General features: G+C 34.4%; 1 protein-coding gene and 1 long non-coding RNA gene across 6 annotated transcripts in view; one reads left to right on the top strand and one right to left on the bottom strand.

Annotated features, from left to right (window-relative positions):
* Positions 1 to 708, bottom strand: part of LOC111050393 (synaptojanin-1-like) — a 29,826-nt gene extending 29,118 nt beyond the window's left edge. For 2 of the 3 annotated variants that reach the window (XM_039442766.1, XM_039442767.1), the window contains exon 1: positions 300 to 696. In XM_039442766.1, coding sequence (XP_039298700.1) covers positions 300 to 426 — 127 coding nt within the window. In that variant the 5' untranslated portion in view covers positions 427 to 696. Of the gene's footprint in view, positions 1 to 299 lie in introns of all 3 variants that reach the window. The other variant, XM_039442764.1, reaches the window with a different exon arrangement.
* Positions 709 to 6,334: 5,626 nt separating this feature from the next.
* Positions 6,335 to 17,745, top strand: LOC120354846. 3 transcript variants are annotated; one of them, XR_005573249.1, is made up of 4 exons: positions 6,335 to 6,462; positions 10,148 to 10,261; positions 12,999 to 13,075; positions 16,247 to 17,745. It is a non-coding gene; the product is annotated as an uncharacterized LOC120354846 (long non-coding RNA). The 3 variants fall into 3 exon arrangements; XR_005573248.1 differs by having other exon boundaries at positions 6,348 to 6,462; positions 10,109 to 10,261; XR_005573250.1 differs by lacking the exon at positions 12,999 to 13,075 and having other exon boundaries at positions 6,348 to 6,462; positions 10,109 to 10,261.
* Positions 17,746 to 25,268: the final 7,523 nt, after the last annotated feature.

Genomic DNA, 25,268 nt, shown 5'->3' with positions numbered 1-25,268 from the left:
TAATGATAACGGTTTTTTTCTTAATAGGTGAATTGATTGCATTTCAATGTCACTAGTGTGAAATGTGAATGTGAAATTCAAGTCATAAAGCCATCTTACTATAGGTACATACACGCCTACTTCAAACAAGTTTAACGATTCTATTTGAGTTAGAATACTCGAGTTTTTTCAGAATAAACTATTCAAACTGTAAGATGACTGATATTGTATATAAGCTAATTGTAATATTATAAACGATTAATGGTACGTTATAAAACGTTTTCGGTTTGTACTCTACTTAATCATAATAGGCTACTCACCGAGAAGGATTATAGCTTGAGACCCTAGAAGTAAACCAGGTTCCACATTCTGCTTCTCAAGTAGAATGCTATAGGGCTGACCAGGAATATTCTTTTCTAAAACTCTAAGATCCTTTTCCAAAGCCATTTTTGTAATGGAACCTGAAGTGATGTGCCTTGATGCAATAATTATAAATTACAAAACTATTTTTGCCATTATTGATTGCAATGCTTCTTATTGAATACCTATTTAGGTAATAACGAATAGAATAAAACTACACATGTAGAACTTATGCCTTCACGACGATAATTGGTAGGTACTTTTAAAATAATTACTTGAAATTAGAAGCAGAAAACAGAAATTCAGATTAGATATTAGATTAGAACACGTTCAACGACCACGTTCACATTGAAAGTTGTAATAATTCTATCACATTCTAACCAAACTTTTTTGGCAACGCTTTCTTTCCGGTTTCCGGGCAAGGTGTACCAGCTTCAATGCTTTCCATTTAACAATAATATTCTCGAATTATTGTAAAAAAATCGAATTTAATGAAAAACCAGTCAAATCACTCATTCTTTCTTGAACACATTACGATCATGTCTACAGTTTACAGTAGGTACCGGTACATCGGATCTACCGTATGGTACCTGAAAACAATTAGATTACATTGGATCCAGGACCTTGACCTGGGGGTGCCTGATTGCTGGGTGGTCGTCTTCATACTTGATACTTACATGATACCATAGGAATCCCCTCCCCCTACCGTTCGACACCACATGGATCTGCGCCAGCATTGGATGTTATCCATCTTTCAGTTTGGGTGACTGGAGATAAGCAACCAAGTCTAGAAGATTTATAGAAAAGAGTGTTTACAAACACACTGTTGGTGTGTTGGTAGAAGTTGTTGAATGAATGCAACAATGAGTGAATGATGGAAGAGAAACACCCCCAGCAAATCTGTGACAACCCACTGACAGATGGATTGGCAACAACAATAGATTACCTACTCTATCCTCTGTTGTAAAAGGCCAAGAGAATTATCTTCATTCTTTTCTATGGTTGGTAACGTTTCAAATTAGGATAGCATCAAACATGTCAGTTGGGAAGGCGGAACCGGTTTAGTAGTGGAGTAGCGTGTAACGACCAGCAACGGTCACAGCTATCACAGTAGTTTACAGTTCAGACTTATTACCATAGATAGTTCATAGTTAAGCTATAGTAAAGCTCCTAGATAGTTGACCATAGTGAACAAGGCTTTTTTATTCAAAAGTATTCTGTGACCCTGGTAACGATCAGCTGATTGCGTGCCGGCAAGATAATAGAATGTAGGCTATACTGTATTGTTTTGTTCCAAAAAGATGTAAACTGAATTAAAAAGAAATTAATGTCTTAGCTTACCGGTACCTACTAGATTATTTTTACTATTCTAAATACTAAATCTCAGTATTATAGTGTTGAATGAGAGAATTTGGGATTTCTGAAAATTGTTCAAGTTGATGAAGAACCCTACTCCAGCGTGGGCTATAGTACAATAGGTCTATAGCAATATAGGTATGTGTGTACAAACTTATCCATCACAATAAAAATATGTTATTCTTCAAATAGAATATTTTATTACTCAATTATACTTTTTTATAATCTAAATCAATTTGTCAAGTGTTTAGAACTATAAAGGGTAGAACTGACATGATTGATGGTAAAATACCTTGGAAACTTACCTGTTCATTGGTATTTCAAAGGAGAAAGGTTAGGTTAGGTGCTTGGGTTTTTGCTTTTCACATAACACACCTTCAGATGCACAATTTGGATCAGAACAAACTGATCCAGCATCAGTAAACCCAGAGCAAAATCTACAATTTGTTTGAGTACCTAATAAATAATATGAAATAGTATATTTCGCACCTAGGGCCGAAAATGAGACTTTTCCGGCTCGAAATCGGTTTTAAAGTCCGAGGCCGTAGGCCGAGGACTAGAAAAGATTGAGAGCCGGAAAAACATTTTTGCCCATGGTGAGAACGATATTTTTCGCCACACACAAAAATAAACAATATAATATGAGAATAATTGTTTATTAGGCACTTCCGAAAGCAAACAGGAAGGTCATAGCTCTAGCAAATCTGAGGTAATCTGATTATCAGGAAAGTCCCAGTATTTTTATTTTTATTCTGATTTGTCTAGATAACCTAAAAGATTATGTTTAATTAGTAAGAGGTTGAGTTCATACTTTTTATTCTTCCAATGACAATGAGATGATATTATTATAATGTTTTGATTCTTGAATGATAAAGACAAATAATGAAAAGTTTTTTGATCAGCTGTTTTAGCACACTTGAATTTGGCCAATCTGAATGTCAACGTCAACAATGCTTGTTGTCGTCGACTTCGGAAGTTTAGGTTAGAAGGTCTATCCTACTCTGAAAATCGAATTTGAATAGTTATAATATATATCTTATCTGTATTTTATTCATCCAAATAAAATGATAGTATCTTATTGCAGAATACTTATACAACTCTAGAAGCATAAACTGATTCCGTTTCATAAACCATTTTGTAAACACATTCACATCAAATCAGAATCAGCTGACTTCAATTATTTTACAGCCCTAGGGCCGTAAAAATTTTACCGGCCTGGTCAGAAAACAAACATTTTCGGCCTCCATATGACGCACGTAAACCAGCTCATTACATCCAAGTGGGGCGAAAACTTCTTTTTATAGAGCTTATATAGGCTATAAACATTTTTAGAGGATTTTTTACTTACAGCTAGAAGTATTTCTAGTTGCAAGTGAACAATAAACCAATCAACTCTATGTTCAACCTTTAATAGACAGGTCCATCACCTGTAATTAAACATAAAAGCCTTTTAAATAAATTGAAAATATGTTCTCATATTAGCTATCTAATTGAATAGGTTGCTTAGAATTCAATGACATGTTCCATGTAAGGTAAGCCTTCTTTTTCGCTCTTTTGTATCCTTTTTTGACAAAAATCAATACTCTTTTTACTCCATCCCCCAACATGTGGGCTCCAGCCCACCCAGGCCTTTCATGAAATCGGCGCCAATTATTGGAATTGATCCATACCGTATGCTATCTTCAAAAAATACCCTAGAATGCTAATGAATTATATTAATTCATCTTGTCAGAAAAATGAAGACTAATATTGATGCAGGGAAAGAATAAATAAATAATGAATGAAAGAAAAGTAGCCAATAGTAATTATACATTATATAATAAATGAAATGCCTACAGTCTACAGTAAAACTGAAACCTTCCACTATTTAATCTACTGTAGATGAATAAATAAGTTGAGTGATTTTTCTCCAATTGATAACCTACCTTCTGACTTTGGACTATGTTGAAAAATCACTAGGAATTGATAAATAAATAGACCAGGAATTAATGAAACTCAACTTGAACGTTGGGAGAAAAACTGGCTTCAATGGCAAACACATCAGTGCTCACTTTAGGTCTATCTTTGTTTGCATAGGCTGCCTATCTTTATTTGGTGAAAAAACTCCAAACCCCACCCTATTACATCACCTTTATAACTCGCCATGGCCGATTAACCTTTCAAAAGGCGGTTATTTGACACCACAAAACCTTGTTGATAGGAGTAGGTTCACAAAGGGCGGAGTTTAGTGCCCTTAGAGTAATATGGGACTTTTTTCGAGCCCTCAACACAGTTGAATAGTAGCTCAGTAGGGTGGCAGTAATATAATATGGTGAAAGCTTCCAGTCCCTAGTTATAGTTCGGGAAGCCACAAACATCTCAAATACAAACAAACAACAGTATAAAGCCTTGCGACGACAAACGGGGGTAGACGTCATAGGAGTGCAACGATTTTTAAATATTATAAAAACACTTTAGAAATTGCTCCCATCCCGAGGTTAGCATAAGGAACTATTATTTTTTTTTATCTACTAATTATTATTATTATCACTGCAATGTAATGTAGTTCCTTGCACTGGGGAAAATTTGTGTTGTAAAATTATGCAGTTTCCTTATTTCCAGGAAACATACAGAAATTGATTAATTATTTATCATTTTGTTCAAAATTAATTGGATAATCTTTATAAGAGATGAGAATTTCCAGCAAAAAAATGAAGTTGCTAGGTCTCGAAACCGCAACCTTTGATTCATGAACCGCGCGCGTTACCAACTAAGCTATTCTATTCTATTGATTGATTTTCTATTAATGTAAATAAATAAATAAGCTACGGAGTCACTTTGGAGTATGCCCTGTTTGGGATTTCCCATGAATTTAACTTTTTTCATTAATATAATTATTTGAAAGATATATTCATCGAATACAGCATTTTCTTAATATAACAATTGAATATTAGTGTAAAATCATTGTTCATATAATAATGTGTTGCTTTCAAAAAATCATTGTAGTAGAACCTACAACATTATTATTTTTGTTTTTATTTCATAATTTGAATTCATATTAAAAATAATAAGCTGATGCTGGAGAAGATGCATTTCAGTGGCTCCAGAACTTTCTAAATTCTATTAGTATTTGTTACTATTACTATTAAATATTAAGTCTAAAATTATGTTTTTTTTTTCTAATTTTGGCCTATGAATGCATATGAATAAATAAATAAATAAATCTTAAAAATATGCTTCAAATTTATCTCAACGTGAAAAACTCACTACCAGAGTTGTACAATTTTATTTTAAATGTACAAATAATTTTCATTCGTCTATTATGATTTAAATCCAAAGAGACTGCCATAAAAGAGTTTGTTCTTCTTGAATAGTGCTGTTTTTTCCTGTTTAACTGATAATGTTAGGCCAATTAGAATAAGTTGCTATTGAGTTCGAATAAATTATGCTGAGTTGTGTTATATAGAATATTATAATTTATAGAATATTGGATGGGGCATAAATTGGCCCAAATTTTGAAAGATTGTTTTTTGTCAGTCAATAAATGCTCGCTGTAAGTTCAGACTGTGTTTGTCCAGTCATAAGAATTTAGATATTATCAAATCAATATATTAACAACAACAAAAATCAGTAGAAAACACACAAAAAGAATTTGTGTAGCCCTACAAGACTACTATCTACCTATCATTCTGTTTTTATCGGTGATAATAGATTTTATTTTCAATGTTCAGGAAAGACCTACAGAATTTGAATAATTTGCAATTATAAATGTATTATTTTGCTTACATTATCATTATCATTATCATCGGGTTACTATGCTATATAATATAATATAGTCGCCAAAGCTTGAAAGTCAACGGTAATGAGCTACTTAACACATTTACTTTTTTGCAACCTGTGGCTCACAAACACAGGAAAAAGGAGCTCACTGTTAATGACCTGACCGTTATATTGTCTCAACAGAATTTTTAATATTTTAGAATTTCCATAAACCATCCATCCATGTTCACTACATTCAAATTTTTACTAAATAATAAGTGAATTACATTAATTAGAGAAAAAAAATTCTCTAAGTAATCTTAGATACAGTACATATAAGATTATTACTAGATCAAAATTAGGATCAGAACACTATTTTTGATAAATTGCGCGTGGATGGCTCCTTGAAGATTATATCAATGTAGTAATTTTGTCATTTTTAGCCATTGTGGAGCACGGATCACAGCTGCTCGTCATCAATAAACCAAACGTTATAGATAATTTTAATATAACAGTATAATAGTTGGCTGATAGTTGGATGGCTGCGAGAATAGTCTGTTGTGTTCTACTGAAGCCCCATCGCACCCTCATTGCAATGCGCAAATATAGCAGCTTATTGATTCAATCTGGATTGAATAATCAACTTGCTTATTAGTAACCCTTTTGAGAATTCGATTGATTTTGCTCAATGTAAGTTTGTTTCAATCTTTTGCAGATACCAATTATGCATCCAAACGCTCACAATGGCAATAAGTAAAAGTGATAGATAGCAATGTTGATGATACTGATGCAAATATTGTAGATAACAAGTTGACGATGACCTGCTACATTTAAAACTGGAGGAAAAAATCAGAGACGCCTAGGAAATTTCTAGGCAACTTGATATCCGTAAAAACTCGAATGATATATTAGTTGGAAAATTCTTAAAGCACGAGATTGTTGAATCGGAGATGATACAAGCTAAACCTGCAGAAGGGATCAGAAAAAGAAATGTCACTGAGGACAGCCAATCAAAGTGGATATTAATGGGTAAGAAAATTCAAAAAACTGGATAATTAAAAATTACAGATAATATAAGTAGGTAGTGTAAACCTGAAAAATCAACTTAAAATATTGGTTTCAAATCATTCACAAAATGCCAGTTCTTTGCTTAGTCAAAGAATCATTGATGAATGTTAATATGATATTTTTTAGTTGGCATATGCTGAATTATTCTACAGAGTATTATAATATGCTTATTTATTGGTCTTTAGGAACCATCAAATTAACAATCTGGGGCCTTTTGCACGAGAAAATACAAACTGATATTGATAGCCAGCGGCTTATTAGAATGGAAAAATACAAAAATATCAGCGTGTATTTTTTCATGCCCTGAATATAATTTCTTCATGAATGTAATTAATCTACTTTTGCAGCACAAAATAGACTGTGTTTACACTTTGCGGCGTTGAAAGCAGCTGTTGAAGAATCATGCCAAGAACCACTCAAGTACTAGTAGTTCTGTGAACAGTAGACCTCACGCAGTTTTCTCATCCACAAGTAGGCCTACCTGGTGTCACCTGTTCTAGTTGCAGCGGTGCCAGTCTTCCTCTAAAATATCAGTCATGTTTTACAGTCTATTATCATCAACTGCTTTAATTTTAGAGATGGTAAAGATGATGAACGTTTTATAACGTTGAACGTACATTATTCAACTAATTGAATCTTCACTTTTTTTTAATAGATGTGCATTAGAGTTCTGTTTATTTATCGAGTTGATTAACAGAGAATACCAAAACACAACACATTTTTCAACTTACTTTAAATAAGGATTTTTTTATTTGAGTACGATCCACACTGTCAGCTACCATCGTTATACTGTATAACCTTTGTAGACAAAATATATGCTTAGGTTGGATATTATTTCATATGACAAAAGTCTATTGGAAAAAAATGCACCCCAGATATTGAATTGTACCTCAAAGTTATTCATTATCATTGTTTCAATGTTTGATATTGAAAACTAAAAACTATTTTTTCCAAATAGTAACTTACCGGTAATTATTTGTAGGCCTAATGTTTACAAAGATCAAAAACTTACTTTTGAAAATAATGTTAACAAACTCAGTTCACGTTTGAATTTGTATTCCATATGTTATCTAGTTCCGTGTTAATCTTTCAATCTGATAAAAATATTTCTCAAATATTTGAAAATTAATTTTTCAATAAAAAATATTACGGTATAATTCCTTCAGCATTATTTAGTTCATTAATTATTTTTATTCTATTTTTAATCACGTTTATTAAATTTGTTTCAAATGTGTGAATATTGATACTGATGGGGGCATGCATCATAATAGGCCTACCATGACTGCAAAACAAAATATTAAAACTATAGACCTTAGGCCTATGTTATACGAGCGCTAATGCCGCTGCGTTGGCAACGCTGAACCGAGTTATACACAGCACTTAGCGCGCACTATGCAAGTACAGTACTATTGCCCAGTTAACGCGACGCTAAAAACGCTGCGTTGAGGCCGCGGCATTAGCGCTCGTATAACATGGGCCTTAGAAATAGTCACGGCTTCTCTAGACATCTGTTTAATGAATGCAATGAATAATCCACTTGTCAGCTGATTGATTATAAATAATTCTATAGTCTGATTAATCCTCTTTAGAGTAGATGATATATTATAGTGATATCGGAGTATGGAGGAAATTCCTTCTCCTTTCATATTTTATCCTTAAAATGCAAAATTTCAAAAAACCTTGTGTATACATCAACGCGTAGTTAAAAAAAAGATATCCTGCCAAATCTCATAGAATTCTATTAACGCGTTTGGCCGTGAATGCGTTACATACATAGGCCTACTGACAGACAAAAGAAAATTCGAGTTAGAGCATAGACCTCACTGCGTTCGGTCAATTACAGCAACAATGTCTCGGAATCTATCACCTTGTTGAAGGCTAGTTATTTTCTTTTTTAATCATTTCCTCTATCTTATAGTAAATTTATTTTGAGTTTTTTTATATATCTGTATTACGTACAGTTAAATAATTAGAAAGATAGATTAAATAGCATCCACTGCCCACCTAAAAAGAGGGATCTGGAACTTGTCAAAAAATCTAAATGGTCGAACAAAAAAGACACAGCCCACAGTAACAAATACACAGGACACAGGGAATATGCCATTCATGTGGAGTAATGTTGAATGTACTCTTCCTTTGAGTAAAAAGCACTTTTAGAGAAATCTATCTTTAATTAATTAGTAATAAAAACCGGATGCAAAGTGTATTGGCAGATACAAACTCATACTACACAGAACTAGAAATATTCTATTCATTAATTTTGAGGATGAAATGACGCAAACATCCACTCTTCCCTTCAGTACTACTATACTCGGAGCTCAGCATCCTCAGCATAAGACAGATTTACATTCACAGACTTGTAACATTCACCAGAAAGAACCCACAAATCTTCATCAATTTGAATCACCCGCAAGGAACACGCAGAAGGAATATGGACTTGGAATTCCCAGGATGACAACATCAGCTGCTCAGAGGTCAGCCACATATTTAGGACCAAAATTTGCAATAAACTGCCAATAGCTATTAAAGAAACAGTTCCAATCAATTCATCCAAATCGAAAACAAAAACTGGCTCCTGTCCAATAGAATCAATCATGGAGAACAATTAGTTCTATGAAAAATTTTCCATACTGTTTCATTCTTATTTTCTTCATTTTAATGATTTTTTCCCATGAGTATTATATAATGTTTTTATGTTAAATTTTTATAAAATTTCTACATCTTAGGTTATCAATATTCTTTTCAAAATTTGTGTATATAAATGTGGTTTTTCATGATTTTCTAATGACTCGCAAGATGTATCTTTATAAGATTTTTTACTTTTGGCATAAAATCTTAAACATAGCAAAATGAGTGGCATCCCGACACATACTCCTATTATATGTGGGGGCCACATTTTCTTAGATCAGCGAATAATCAACCAATTGTATTAATACTTTGTAAATAATTGTAGCTTATATGCTTTTTGTAATCATGTCTATAATTTGAATAAACTCCTCTGGTCGTGTTGTACCCTACGACCAGAGACATTATTATTATTATTATTATTATTATTATTAGGCTATCAAGTAAACGTTCTCAAAAAAGCGCAATGCACCTTTTTCAATCTCCAGACTCCAGATTGCCTGCTTCATGCAATTTTTCTTACTTACAGGCTTAGAGAGAAGATTCATTTATTTATGTATTAATGGAGACAGCAGGTACCGTACTATTCTGCCTCCTTGACACAATACAATAAATTCGACATGATACAATTTTCAATAAAAAGAAGATGAATTATTTCTGAAAGAACAATTCTTTTTTCTATCTTCTCTCTATGATCCTTCCTAATAAGTCTGGGACGTATTAATCATCCTCTGAAAAACAAGTAACCTAACATTTTTTCCGTTATTCCTTACATTGATATTCAACCGGTAATGATACAGGTATCAGTGTCCTATTTTGTAAAAAATTTCACACAATATCTCTTGTATGAAATAAAATATGAATCCATATTATATAATGATAATATTTTGTGTAGTGATTAACATAACTAAACTAAGATATCCGTCAAAGCATCGATGTTATATAATATTATAATAATGTACATTATTTTCAAAATTTATAGGTAATGATTTTTATTCGATTTCATGTGATGAAAGAGCAGAATGTGACGGAATTGGTGTTTTCTTCATCATCTACTACCGTCTATGGACATTCTGAATATGGTACCTAGGCTACCTATCTGTGAAAAACACCCACCTGGACAAAAATCCTTATGGTAATTCGAAATACTTTGTTGAACAAATTCAATGAAAACCAATGTAAGAGATTTGATGACTTTTGAAAAGGTAAGCTGGATTAGTAAAAATCATCAACACCGGTTTTGATTTTCTGGATGAGTTTGGTACCGTATTATTTTGTCTCCATGAAAAATAAATTTTCACCACCTGTACTCGCGCACATATCCAAATTATGATTGTAGGATTAATTTGAGTAGAATTAAACTTGTCTTATAATAATGATTCAAATATTTTCGTTATTGATAGAATGATACCAATATGAGTTTTTTTGCTTAGGTAAAAAGTATTCAATCCACTTGAAAGAGGCTCAATCACTCAATATTTTCAGGACAAGGCGCAAAGGCTTGTTGATAATAGCTCAGTGTCTCTATACGGATAGTAGACAATCCCCAATTAACTCATTAAATGGCAACAGTCTATGGTGATGCCTGGATTTTATATTTTATTTGTGTAATAATAATTACGTTTATTTATTTATATTTTTATGATATGTCATATTATAAAGAGTTTGTAATATGTCTTGAATATTCTAAATTGGCAATAAATGAATTGAATTGGTGGTGGGGGGGGGTGTAGGAATGTGGGGAAAAAATTAGCATGTGAAAAATAATACATGAATAAAACCTCTGTTATGTCGGCTTTTTAATATTGTGTAATATTAATTAGTTTTTAAATTATAAATCATGTTGAAATGCTATTGAGTCTTGATGTGTATATGAATGTTATATTTTAATGTTGAATGTACATTACTGTTGTCAATGCTTGCTGATGCATATTATGATAATAATATTTTTACCTAAGCAAAAACTCATATTGGTATCATCTTATCAATAACGAGAAGATTTGAACAAATATTATGAATTAGTATTATTATGAATAGAGTAAGTGATAAGCTGATCAAACGTCCATGCCTACCGGTGGGATTCGAACCCACAACCAGGTAGAGCTAGCCGATTGAAGGGTGCTCGTCCCAGCCGGCAATTCTGACACAAACAATCGTACTGTTTATGATGAGTCAGTGTTCCTGATTTTTTGCTCCTCGCATCTATCTTTAACTCTGTTTTTGTGTTGCATCTTTATTTATTTGAAGGATGAGTTATATGACTTTTGTGGCGATGAATGTGATCTCAATCCAGTTGGAGCTCATCCTTCAGTTAAGATCTGACAGGGGCACCCAACAATCTGATGCCGCTCTATGTTGTACAAGTAGCCATCGGCATAAGAAAAAACTGTTCGTCTTTGGCAACGATTATGATGGAGCAGATATTCAAATCAGTTTACATCTCTCAAATGTAAATATTCTTCTTTTTCTTTTTCTAACCCTCTCAGCGTCGGGTGGTTTCAAGCCTCGGTCCATCCCTTCCACACCATTTTATCCTCCCACATATTCGTCATTCATTACCTGCTATCCCTTCCCTCTTGCCATTCCCTGTCTCTCCATAGCCCACTCAAGTCTGCCTCTGGGCCTTCTCCGTTCAGGTTTGGCCTCAAAAACTGGTTCAATTTGTCTTTCCTCCCCTGCTCTTCCAGGTGTCCAATCCATTTGAGCTGCTTTGCCTCATTCTATTTCTGATAGGCTTCACCTCCAGCTCCCTTCAGACTATCTCATTCCCCTCCTACGGCAGCCCACAATTTATTAGTCTCCCTAGATACCTCATCCCTGCAGTTGTTACCCTGCTGCTCTATGTTTCTATAAGATATAAAAGAGCATCTGTTGCTTATGGAAAGATACATTAAAGCTTATTGTGTATCTTTTCGGATGCAACCCGTTGCTTTTGAGAAGATAGGCCTACAAAAGAGGATCTGTTGCTTATGGAAAGATACATTTTCAAACATATGTTGGATGTTTTTGAATGGTTAGTATTGTAGTCTAGTGGCCCTCCGGCCTCCGCCGATAGGCAAAGCTACATGACCCGGACTGTAAGCATGAGGTATTATTTATTGTTCCCATACTTGCATTTTCTCAACTTTTTGTATTGTGTTCAACATTTTTTTGTTTAAATGATTTTTCGTGTTTCACCTCTCCCTTTGGTTGTTAACATAAAATGTTTCTGCGTTTTTGGCTTGACAGCTTTTCTCAATCCCTCTTATCAACTTTTCAATATTTTTCTATCATCACCATAGTTATTAACACACTCTATAGACTCGTTAAATCTTGTAGAATTCATTAGCATTGCCCTATCACTCACCCTAAAGCCATAAAGATGAAGTTTGTCAAGCTCCATTCAACCTTGTAGAATTCATAAGCATCGCCCTATTGCTTACTCATGAGCCATTCAGATGAAGTTTGTCAGGTTCCATTTAATCTTGTAGAATCCATAAGCATCGCCCAGCTTTTGGATTCTACAAGATTGAACAGATCCTGTCAAAGTTTATCTGTATGGCTTTAGGGTAAGCGATAGGGCGATGCTTATGAACTCAACTAGATTGAAAAGAACTTGACAAAATTCATCTGTATGGCTTTGGGGTAAGCGATAGGACGATGCTCATGAATTCTACAAGATTAAACAGAACTTGACAAACTTCATCTGTATTGAAGCCATACAGATGAAGTTTGTCAAGATTATAGGAGTATGGCGATGCTTATGAATTCTACGAGATTAAACAGAACTTGACAAACTTCACCTGTATGGCTTTAGGGTAAGTGATAGGGCGATGCTTATGAATTCTACAAGATTAAATTGAACCTGACAAACTTTATCTGTTCGGCTTCAGGGTGAGCGATGGGGCGATGCCTATCAATTCTACAAGATTAAATGGAACCTGACAAACTTCATCTGTATGGCTTTAGGGTAAGTGATGAGGCAATGCTTATGAATTCTTCAAGATTAAATGGAACATGACAAACCTCATCTGAATGGCTCTAGGGTGAGTGATAGGGCAATGCTTATGAATTCTACAAGATTAAACAGAACCTATCAAACTACATCTGTATGACTTTAGGGTAAGTGATAGTGCGATGCTCACAAAATCTACAAGATTTAATGGAACCTGACAAACTCCATCTGTATGGCGTTGAGGTAAGCGATAGGGCAATGCTTATGAATTCTACAAGATTAAACGAACTTGACAAAATTCATCTGTATGGCTTTAGGGTATTGATAGGGCAATGCCTACTAATTCTACAAGATTAAATGTAACTTGACAAACTTCATCTGTATGGCTTTAGGGTAAGCGATAGGGCAATGCTTGTGAATTCTACAGGATCTAACGAACTTGACAAACTTCATCTGTATGGTTTCAGAGTAAGTGATAGGGTGATGCTCATGAATTCCACAAGATTAAATGGAACTTGACAAACTTCATCTAAATGAGATAGGGTAAGCGATAGGGAAATGCTTATGAATTCTATAAGATTAAAAAGAACTTGATAAACTTCATCTGTATGGCTTTAGGGTAAGCGAAAGGACAATGCTTATGAATTCTACAAGATTGAATGGACCTGACAAACTTCATATGTATGGTTTTAGGGTAAGTGATTGGGCAATGCTTATGAATTCTACAAGATTAAACAGAACATGACAAACTTCATCTATATGGCTTCAGGGTATGCCATAGGGCAATGCTTTTGAATTCTACAAGATTAAATGGATCCTGACAAACTTCATCTGTATGGCTTTAGGGTAAATGATTGGGTGATGATTACAATTTCTACAAGATTAAAAGGAACTTGACAAACTTCATCTGTATGGCTTTAGGGTAAGCGATAGGGCAATGCTTGTGAATTCTACAGGATCTAACGAACTTGACAAACTTCATCTGTATGGTTTCAGAGTAAGTGATAGGGCATTTCTACAAGATTAAACAGAACTTGACAAACTTCATCTGTAGGCCTCTAGGGTAAGTGATAGGGCAATGCTTACAAATTCTACAAGATTCAACGGAACCTGACAATCTTCATCTGTATTGCTTTAGGGTAAGTGATAGGACTATGCTTATGAATTCCACAAGATTGAATGGATCTTGACAAACTTCATCTATATGGGTTTAGTGTAAGCGATAGGTCAATGCTTATGAATTCCACATGGTTATATGGAACCTGACAAACTTCATCTGTATGGCTTTGGGGTAAGTGATAGGGCAATGCTTATGAATTCTACAAGATTAAATGCAACTTGACAAACTTCATCTGTATGGGTTTAGGGTAAGCGATAGGGCGATGCTTATGAATGCTACAAGATTAAACAGAACTTGACAAACTTCATCTGTATGGCTTTAGGGTAAGCAGTAGGGTCAGGCTCATGAATTCTTCAAGATTCAATGAACCTGACAAACTTCATCTGTATGGCTCCAGGGTAAGCAACAGGGCTTATTATGAATTCTACGAGATTAAATGGAACTTGACAATTTTCATCTGTATGGCTTTAGGGTAAACGATAGGGCGATGCTTATGAATTCTACAAGATCAAACGGAACCTGACAAACTTCATCTGTATGGCTTTAGGGTAAGCGATAGGGCAATGTTTATGAATTCTGCAAGATTAAATGAATATTGACAAACTTCATCTGTATGGCTTTAGGGTAAGCGATAGGGCGATGCTTATGAATTCTACAAGATTAAACGGAACTTGTCAAACTTGATCTGTAAACTTACTCAAGAACTTCACAAAAATCAATCCTATGGAACACAAAACTAATAAAAGTATTCCATACCAAGTTTTAAATGTTTAAATTGTAACAAAGTTGGACACTAGTCGACTGTTAATTAAAAACAGTAGGTATGACAAGCTCTCGATATGCTACTCAAAAAAATGGTTAATACTGAAATTTAGAAACATGTGGATAAGATTGAGGTTAATGGCACAGTTAGTTGTGATGGAAATGTTCATTTTAATATTAAGATCCACGGGAAAAGTACAATATTACTGTCCTGGATACTGGAAGAGCTGGGACTCTTATAAACAAAGAATTTTATGAGAATCTTGGTTCACTTGCTTTATTCCATCGTTGATGCGTTTTGGAAATGAAGGACGTTCACCTGTTGGCTACTTTATTACTGGAATACTAATTGAAGGTATAATGTTAATATGATTCCTGTCAAAATATTTGTTCTTGAAAACTTTAGGTAAAAATGCTAGTTTGTTTTAATGTGATTAAACAGATGAATATGGTGTTGCTCAGAGAGAAACACAATTCTGAATATGGAAACAGTTCAAGTACAGTGAAATACTTAAGTGAAATTACAAATGAAACTGAATCCAATCCGTTCGCTCAAAATATTGATACAGAAAAAGAGACAAGGTTCAACGAAAAAGCTCAGGTTTCACCCATTTACCAAATAGATGTGGTTGAAAAAGTAAAAACTCTTGATCTCAGTCGTAGTAGAGATCTCTCAGTTGACAATGCTATACAGACTTGTGTGAACAATTATAAATCTACGAAGTTGAAATAAACTGATGCAGAAATCAAATTAATATTGAAGGAAGAACCTGGTGCACGTAAGAAGCATTTGAATGTTCAAGATAGATTGAAAAACTATAATATGATTTTAAGTCCTCAAAAGGAAACGTTTCAATACTGGTTGTTTGATCAGTTCTAGCATTTTCAATGTTTTACGTACAGACTTGATTTTAGTCAGTTGAATAGGGATTCAAAGAACCGGTAGCATTCGAATGAAGGACATGAAATATAAGACTGCTCAATGACTAGACCAAAAGGAGAATGCTTGACCCTGTATCAAGACAAGAAGAGGTGTTTTTGGCTAGTAAAAATATTCAAATGCAAGCGAAAATGGATGTCCGGAAGCAAGCAGCTGGGCGAATGCTTAAAATCTCGCATCAATGTATTTCCACATAGCCCTCTGAAGAAGCCGAATTATTTGGAGTTTCAGACTAATGAAAGAAGATCCGTTGAAAACGACAATGTTTAAACTATAATGTGTTCTAAAGCCTTGTAATTTTTATGTGACATGTTTTCTCTCGTGTCATGTTGATTCTGGTACTGATTATTTTTTATTTTGCTAGGTGTCGAAAACAACAAATTTGATCCGTCGGCGCCGGAACCAGAAACGGAACCTTCCAAAGAGGAGGAGAATCCCACTTCCAAGACTGATAAAGACATCGCTTTTTGTTATTCATATTGTCAATCAACAGCTGGTGGCTGACTCTACTTCGAACGGTTTTCAAGCTTTAAAACCGCAATGAGTTTCAAAATAGATTTAAAAAGTGAATATAGGCTATTGATATAAACACTTCAATTATATTGGCTACTTTTCTACAAATTAATGAAAACAATATAAAAACTTTAAAGTATTTTAACGACTAGTTTCGACCATAGGTCATAGGTCAAGTTCATTTTTAAACTTGAGAATGATATGGTCGATACTAGCCGTTGAAATATTTTAAAGATATTCTAACTAAAGTTATTAACTAAATAATTCAGGCTATTCATACTATTTCACTTCAAATTGTAACAATTAATGAGTTTCAAGAATGTTCGTTCCTCTTTTGCTTCAAGATCTAACACTGGAGGTTTTCAAAAGATCTGAAATAATTTATTAATATTTATTTTGATCATATATTTTAAGTGTATCTCAGATATCTTCAAAATAGCAAAACTCCCTTCTTAATGGGAATACTCAGTATTTTCATATTTATATTATGTACAAAGTCTTGTTTAATGATCTAGTTTTATAAAACTAGATATAAATTATTTATTGTTTATTCATAGTTTTTGGGTGAATTCTAGTGATCCATGTCAATATAACTTTGATGGATCCCGAATGTTTCCTTGTGTATGTAGAATCACCTTTCTTTGTGAGAATTACCTTTCAACCCCAACTAACGCTCAATGTTGTAAAGCTGTAGTTTTGATAATCCTTATCATTCTACTGAAATTTTCTTATAGAAAATAATAAAAGTTCTATTCAACTTGGTATTCATCATTCAACAAATCATTATTTTTTGTAGTTGATTAATCAGTAATCAATTTTAATCAGTATTTGGAGTTGAACATTTTACAAATTAATGGCAATTTGTATTTTTATGTATGAAATATTTATTTAGAAACTAAAATTTCATAATACAATGGAATACCTAGGAATAATAATCTTATTTGTTATTTCATGTTCATCATATTTATTTGAAAGTATAATGAGTGTAAACGGTTTCTTCCCAATGCATTTATATAGAAATCATAGCAAGCGTAATCCAACTGTTTTCCAACTGTAGATTCTGTGTTACCAATTCTAGACATGTTAATGAATAGTACTAGGATTTAATGTAATAAATATTTCTATTCACACGTGTTTCAAATTGTGAGACGGGATGTTTCTGTTGAAAAGTAAAACTATTTTCTACTGCTGAAAAACAATTGAAATGCTAATATTCCAATTTGAAATGAAAAAACATATAGGTAACAGATTTTTTCATAATTCTTGTAAGAAAATAATTTCAGATTTCATTGTAAGTATGTTATGGCACTCTTTGTTATAAAAAATTGATTTCAAATGCCAATAAAAGTACCATAATATTAGATGTGAGTTTTTTGTTTCATGTCTCTCACTAGTAAGTAACTAGATGAGTAATTTGTCAAGAGTAAGAGTCAATTTGTGAGAAGTATCTATTTATTCAATTTATTAGGTTCTATAAATCAATGATCAAGATAATTATATTGAAAAAACAGGAATATACAAAATCAATTGCTTTGATTGTGAACATTCTATATTGGATAGACATGTAGAAATTTTCAGACAAGATTCAATGAACACATACAAGTACTGAAATCCAAGAATTATGCAACACAAAAATCAGCATTCGCTGAACACCTTTTAATTCAAACCATGAATACAAAAGCAATGAACATAATTTGTCAATATTAGAATTTGGACATGATTGAACATGATTTAAGTTCAAAAATTGAACTTAAAGGAGGAATTCCAAATTTATTTACATTCTAAACATTCTAAAAAATATATAATAAACATCACCCATATGGAGAATCATAATCCAATTTTCATAAATTTTAAAACAAAGAGATCTCAAATAAATTAGATCATATGTAGGGGCAGATGCCTACAAACTTTTGTCCTATTAGAACTGTACCATTTGTGTTTTCTTGTGTGGCAATATTTCTTATTAATACAATAAAGACATCAATGCATTGACAGCAGCTGTCCCCAAGGGATGATTGACCTATTTTCAGATTGAAGGAGGACATACAAAGCTGTTTGTATTGTGGATTTGTGCAACCTTGAATTAAAGGTCCAAAATGATGGGGAGAAGCTACGCTGGTGAGCTCAATTACTCTTGAACTTTTACAACTGGAAGAATTCTTCTCAATCTCTACATAGCGCCTACTAAGCTGTTCGAGTGGCTTATGTGATTTTTGGATTATTTAAAAAAAAAAATTGCAAGTGATTTTCAGATCGAAATGTTGAAAAGTTGTCTAACACACCAAAGTTTTCCACATCATCAGCTAAGTGTATAAGTCCATGCACATTGTGAGACACCTGATGTTCTCCATGCAAAGCAGAAAAAGACTACAAAATGAGTTCTTTTGTGTAACTTAATAAATTCAGTGAATTGGCAATGCACAACAATCGAATTGCCACTGAAAGGGTCATGAAGTTGAGGAAATTCTTCTTGGGAAAAACTTCTTGTAAAACTACTTGTCCATTATACAATAGAAACTGACGAAATTCTGTGGCTTTCCACTGTTCCACAAAAGTAATGCTCCTAGATTTCATTACAAAATCTGATGCTATCCAGCCTTTCAGTGACTCAATATTACATTATATTGATTTAACTTTGCTGCTTTGTAGCCTAGCTCTTAAATCTCCACTAATCCATAACTATAACAGTTTTCTCATTACTCCTAGACATACCCGATGCATATAGTCAAATGGAACATGAGTAATAAAACCAACATTTCATTAATATGGATTTTTGTAATATGGTGCCTCTACCATATGGTAATCCTCATCAGTTATCAATTGAAACTCAGTGTCTGTCCGTTTGTTAGCATCAAAATCACTAAAACACATCCTATTGTTTAGGTATTCCCATTCAACTGAGCACTTTGTACAACTACCATGTAGCTACCATGGCCTTTGACATCTAAAATGAAGGATTTAGCTGGATCATCGAATATAAAGTATTTTATGCCAACATCAATAACCTTATCTTCAACAATTATTCCACATTACGTTACTTTGAGAATATCAGAAACAAAATCTTTTGAAAAATTGTTGTTTGCTGGCTTACAGTGTCCATGGTACGCACCTATCACAAAAACATCATTGAATTGTGAATCTACCACTGATGCCAAAGGGAACTAGTAGAAGACCTAGATAATGGTACCTAGTCCATCTATATTGATGGCCAATTCAACTTTTTCCATTGTTTGTAGAGTATACTTAGACTGACTTGAACAGCTAACTAAACTATTCTCCAGGCCAACATGCCAATAAAATCCTGGCTTAACTTCTCTTAGGAGTGTTCTCCTTGGTGTTCCTAAGAGAGTTCGGCTATCAGAAAGCAAATCAATATGAGTCGTCGTTACGCCAAAAGAATGTGTTTTTTCTGTTTAAAGTTATCAAAATACAATACATTGTAATAATATTGGTAAAAAAATATGGATAATCAACAACGAATCAACTGAAACACGACTTTCTTACTTATCCGGGTGAGTAAATAGATTAATGGGTGAAAGAATGAGTGTCATATTACTTCTACCTAATATATATTAATATAAAATATAATGTCAAAAACTGATATGTTCATACTTCATTCAGTTTTGAAGCTCTTCTATTCGAATTACAGCACTATCTTTAATAACAAGAAAAAAGAAAGAAGAATATAAGATGGCGGCAAATGGTGATGGCAACTCGTTATGTGGCTCCTGTAATAAATCAGTTAAAACAGATGAAAATGCATTGTTTTGCGATGGATTATGTGCGAACTGGTATCATACAAAATGTGTTAATATTTCGACAACCGAATATCGTAAAATTCGTGATTTAAGTGACAAAGTTTTGTGGTATTGTTCGACGTGTATTGACCAGGTAAGCGTCATATTATCTAAGCATGCAAGCTGTGTGACTGTACAGGAAAAACGTGAACCTGAAAATGCTAGTTTGAATATTATTTTGGACGAACTGTCAAAAATTAGTGAAAATTATGTTCATCTGTGTAAGCGTGTTGAAAAAATTGAGAATCAAAATCTTTCTTTGAAGGATAATAATTTAACCTCAACAGAAAATACTACGAGCAATAGTGTAGATTCACATGTTCAAACGTCGATGGATGGTCAATCTGTAAACAATGATCAATTAATTAATGGAAACTCTGTCAGTATTCAGCATAAATTAACTAAGGTTAATCTAAAAATGAGTAAGAGCCCTGGTGATCCTATTGTTGAAACTGATCCTGTGCTGGAATGGAGCGTTGTTGCTAGTAGGAGTAAAAAGTCGAAAGAAACAAAACGAAAACCAACCAGTGTAGATAGCTTGAAGGAAATCAAAAAGCCAAGTAGCCGTGTTGTTGGCACTAATAAAGTCAATTGCCCATTTGTTAGCTCAAAGGATAATAAGTTGAATTACTTGTTCATTTCTAGGATTGATCCTAAGGTTGGTATTAATGATATTAAGGATTTTGCCATGGCCCATTGTAAAAGTAATGTAATGTGTGAGGAGGTACCTTCGAAGTTTACACATTACAAATCATTCAAATTGTCAATATCTGAAGAAGACAAGTCCGTTCTCTGGAATCCTGAATTGTGGCCGGAGGGTGTGCTAATTTGCGACTACCGTTTTCCAAAGACAAGCAATAAACGTGCGTTTTTTCGGAGAAGTCCAGTTCAACGGCTAAACTCTTAGAAGTGAAAACAAATGCCAAGTTGAGTGTAGGCTATATTAATGTCCAGTGCCTGCGCACGAAGTTTAATCTTGTTGACCTGTTTGCATGTTCTTATGCTATTAGTATTTTGTGCATAAGTGAGCATTGGCTGAAGTCTGAGGAGATACCATTCTACAGCTCCATAGGTGATTTGGTATTGGCTAACTCTTTCTGCCGCACAGTGCATGGTCATGGTGGTGTTGCTATCTACGTTAATAAGGAACTTAATTTCAAAGAGTTAAATCTACAAGCTTTTTGTAGGGAGTTAGTAATTGAAATTACTGGCATAGTTCTGACTCACCATAGTACTATTGTTTTGGTTGTGTACCATACTGGAAATGAACTTGAAGAGTTCCTGAGTTGATTGGATGACTGTCTAGCTTATATAGCAAATTTTAGCATGCAGATTATTGTGGGTGGTGATTTTAATATTCATTTCAATCACAGTCTACCAGCGCAGTACAGACTTGAAAATTTGCTCCGGAGTTTCAACCTATATTTTTGCAATAGACTCCCAACTAGAGGTCCAAATTGCATTGACAATGTTGCAACTAATTTAAGCAGTGGTGCTTTTGAAGTCAGTGTCGTAAATCCCCAGGTTGCGGATCATCTTGCCATTGTTGTGAAACTGCTTGTTGGTACTCAAGTCGAGAAAGCCACTGATTGGCATGCTGATTATGAGTTTTGTTACAGAAAGATCAATCTAGGTGTTGTTCATCATTTCATTCAAATTTTTAAAAGTGAGATTGTGCCCATTCTACATGATGACCAGGTGTCCACTGTAAAAATTGATAAATTTTTCTGTGAAATTATCAGTGTCTTTGATTCTATTTTTCCAGTCAAGTCAAGAAGTGGCCGGATGAGCTCTCATGCCCGAACCAGGAGAACTAGAAGGAAAAATGTTGGAGACTGGTTCTCACATGAATTGAACGTGTTCAGGTTTGCTGTATCTCTTCTGTACCAGAACTATGAGTTGACTCAGGACAGAATGGCTAAAGAAGTAGCATTTAGCAGGTACTTAAGGGCACGGAAGCTTCTCAATCAGGAGGTGGACCGAGCAGTTAAGAGGAAAAATGCTGATGCTATACTTGACTCTCAGAACCCATGTAAATCGGCCTGGAAGCTTATCAACAAGTGCAGAGCGTCTACACAGCCTCAATGTGATTTCAGTCCAGATGTTATGAACAGTCACTATCTGAACTCCGTGGAGGCCATTCTTCAGCAGATTCCAGTGACTCAGCCAAATGGTGTTGGAAATGTAGAAGCGCAGCCCGCTGTCTTTTCTGTATGGAGGAGAGTCTCGAAGAATGATGTATTGAAAATAGTGACTGCTTTTAAAAATTCACCTTCTCAGGACATCTATGGATTTACTGTGGCTTTCTTGAAATCAGTGGTTGATGAGATGGCACCTCATCTTGCCAGTGTCTTTAGTCAGTGTCTTAAACTGGGCTACTTTCCGAATTGTTTGAAGTTGGGTAAAACTGTACCTATATACAAAAAGGGAGATGAGAAGGACAAGAATAACTTCCGACCAATTACTGTTACCCCCTTACTCGGAAAAATCTTAGAGGTTGCCATGAAGGATCAGCTAATGGACCATCTTGAGAGGAATAGTTTGCTGTCTGATAGACAACATGGCTTTAGAAAGTCAAAGTCCACACAAACCGCCCTGCTGGCCCTGATCAACGAAGTCATTGATGCTTTCGAGAGTGGAGATTCTGTGGCAGTGAGGCTGTGTGACCTATCATGTGCTTTTGACTGTGTGTCCCATGAGCTTCTCCTTGGAAAGTTGAGTCAGTATGGTATAACGGACATTGTTGCTGACACTTTCAAGTCCTATCTTTCTGACAGAAGGCAGATAGTGAATGTTCGGGGTGCATCATCTGGCGAACTGCATGTATGGCATGGGGTACCGCAGGGCTCTGTCCTGGGGCCAGTCCTGTTCATCCTGCATATGAACGATTTGAGAGTCGGCGGAAGTGAGCTGCTGTTTGCGGATGACACAACCCTTGTTGGGAGAGGATCCTCGCCTGCAGCTGCCACCCTTGAGTTGGAGGAGTCCTTTGCTGGTGCAGAACGCTGGTTTCAGGAGAACAAGCTGTTGCTCAACATCGGCAAGACACAGAATATCATGTGCACTCTGAGAAACCACTTCAATCATTCATTAAATGAACCGGTGAAGCTTCTGGGATTTAACATCGATCCAAAGTTAACATGGAGTGCTCATGTGGATGCTGTATGCAGAAGACTGTCTCGTGTGATCTACCTGTTGAGAAGACTGAGGTGCTTGCTGACTGAGGAACATTTGATTATGGCCTATTATTCACTGTTCCATAGTCACATTATATATGGAATACTGCTGTGGGGACACTCTTCACACTGTGAGAGTATTCTTATGCTGCAGAAGAAGGCAGTTCGGATATTATCATCCAGTGGTCATCTGGAGCACTGTAGGCCACTCTTCGCCAGACTTGGGATTCTCACAGTTTTTAGCCAGTTCATCTTTGCTTCCCTGGTTGGTATTAGGAATACCAATCTGACAGTGAATTTGAGGGGGTTGCAGAGTGCCTACTCACTTCGAAATGCTCTCGAAGTCAATGTTCCTCGATGTAGGCTAAGTAAGGCTCAGAACTGTTATCCCATATCGCTATTAAAATGTTTAACATGCTACCTCCATCTGTGCATCATTTGAGTGACAGTGAGTTTAAGAGGAGACTCAAGTCCTGGCTGCGTGCCAGACCATACTACTCCTTGAGTGAATTTTTTCAGGAGTCTACAGTTGACATTTAGTGGCCATCACTGTGTTTAGCCATCTATGCCATTATGTTTTATTTTTTGACGTGACAGTGTTGTCAAAAACTTTCTGTGTGATATTGTATTTTTGACGTGATGACCAACCCAGCTCATCTGGCTGGTTAATGGTCCTACAAATGAAGATTGAAGATTAACTTCTGCTTTATCAATTACTCACAGTTGTGGGATCAGAGGAAACACATACCGTAATTCTAAACACTACAGGCAGTTTTAATGATTCTAAACTTTGAAGAAAGTATATAGGTATATATACAGTGGTTCAATCGAAATATTATTCATGATTGTAAATGTCATAATGTTAATAAAAAAATTACGTTGTTAAACTATACAGTTAATTTTGTAGACCTGCCAGGGTACACTATTTTATAAATTGTAACTAATTCTCTATTAAATGTATACCAGCCATGAATCATATTAAGTCTAAAAAAGTTTTTTTATATGTAATATTTGTCCTACACGATTCAAAATCAACACTTTTTTACTTGAAAGTTTTGAAATAATAATGAATTTAGTCTTAAACTCCAGAATAGAGTTGAGCGCACCCGTAAATACATCGTACTTAAATTCGTCAAAAAGAACGTTTAGTTTATCAACAATGTTTTTATAATTTATTGTTGTTCAATAACATGATAATTGTTATTCATAAACCATGACTCTGCTAAACTTAATACTTTTGTAAAAGAAGTAAGTCTGAATTTGAATAAGCTATCTAGAAACAAGTAACCTACAAATGGTTAACCAATAACTAAAAATATTAATATAATTCAATGATAACTACCCTTGAAATTTATGATGTAGGTTAAAATTTGAATGGAAAAATAAAATAACAAGTCTTTATTCGAAAAAAGTGATTATCAGTTGAACTATTAACGTTTATTCACGAAAAATTCCATTCAACATAGGGTTTTCAATGTAAACACGGGTTGAAGTGTACGCTTTTGAACAGCTGATCACCTGATGGTTCTAGCCTTGTAGTTCCGTAAGCAATGAAGCAACAAGGTATTCGGTATTCCTGTTTGTGTTTGTGTTTGTTTCCTCTTTCTTTCTTTTATCGCGTCATCGAGTCTGTTCTGCTAATTTTTGATTGCTGATGGTCTTAAATTAAGGTAAGAACGTTAAATTCATATCTAGGCTATTTATTTATAAGTTTAGTAGCGTACAGAAGTTACCAAACAAAGTTGTTTACCCTACTTCAGATTTGCTAGTGATGGCATTTGTAAAGCACATGTTTTTTAAAAGCACTACGGTAAATAAATATATGCTAGGCCGTAATATAACTGTAATTGCAATTTTTAGTGTGTATAAGGTAGATGCTTCTAATTTTCAAACCCTAACA

The sequence above is a fragment of the Nilaparvata lugens genome, chromosome X, assembly GCF_014356525.2.
Source record: "Nilaparvata lugens isolate BPH chromosome X, ASM1435652v1, whole genome shotgun sequence".
Classification (NCBI taxonomy): domain Eukaryota; kingdom Metazoa; phylum Arthropoda; class Insecta; order Hemiptera; family Delphacidae; genus Nilaparvata; species Nilaparvata lugens.
Note: the sequence above shows the minus strand (reverse complement) of the source record. Positions and strands in the feature narration are given on the sequence as shown.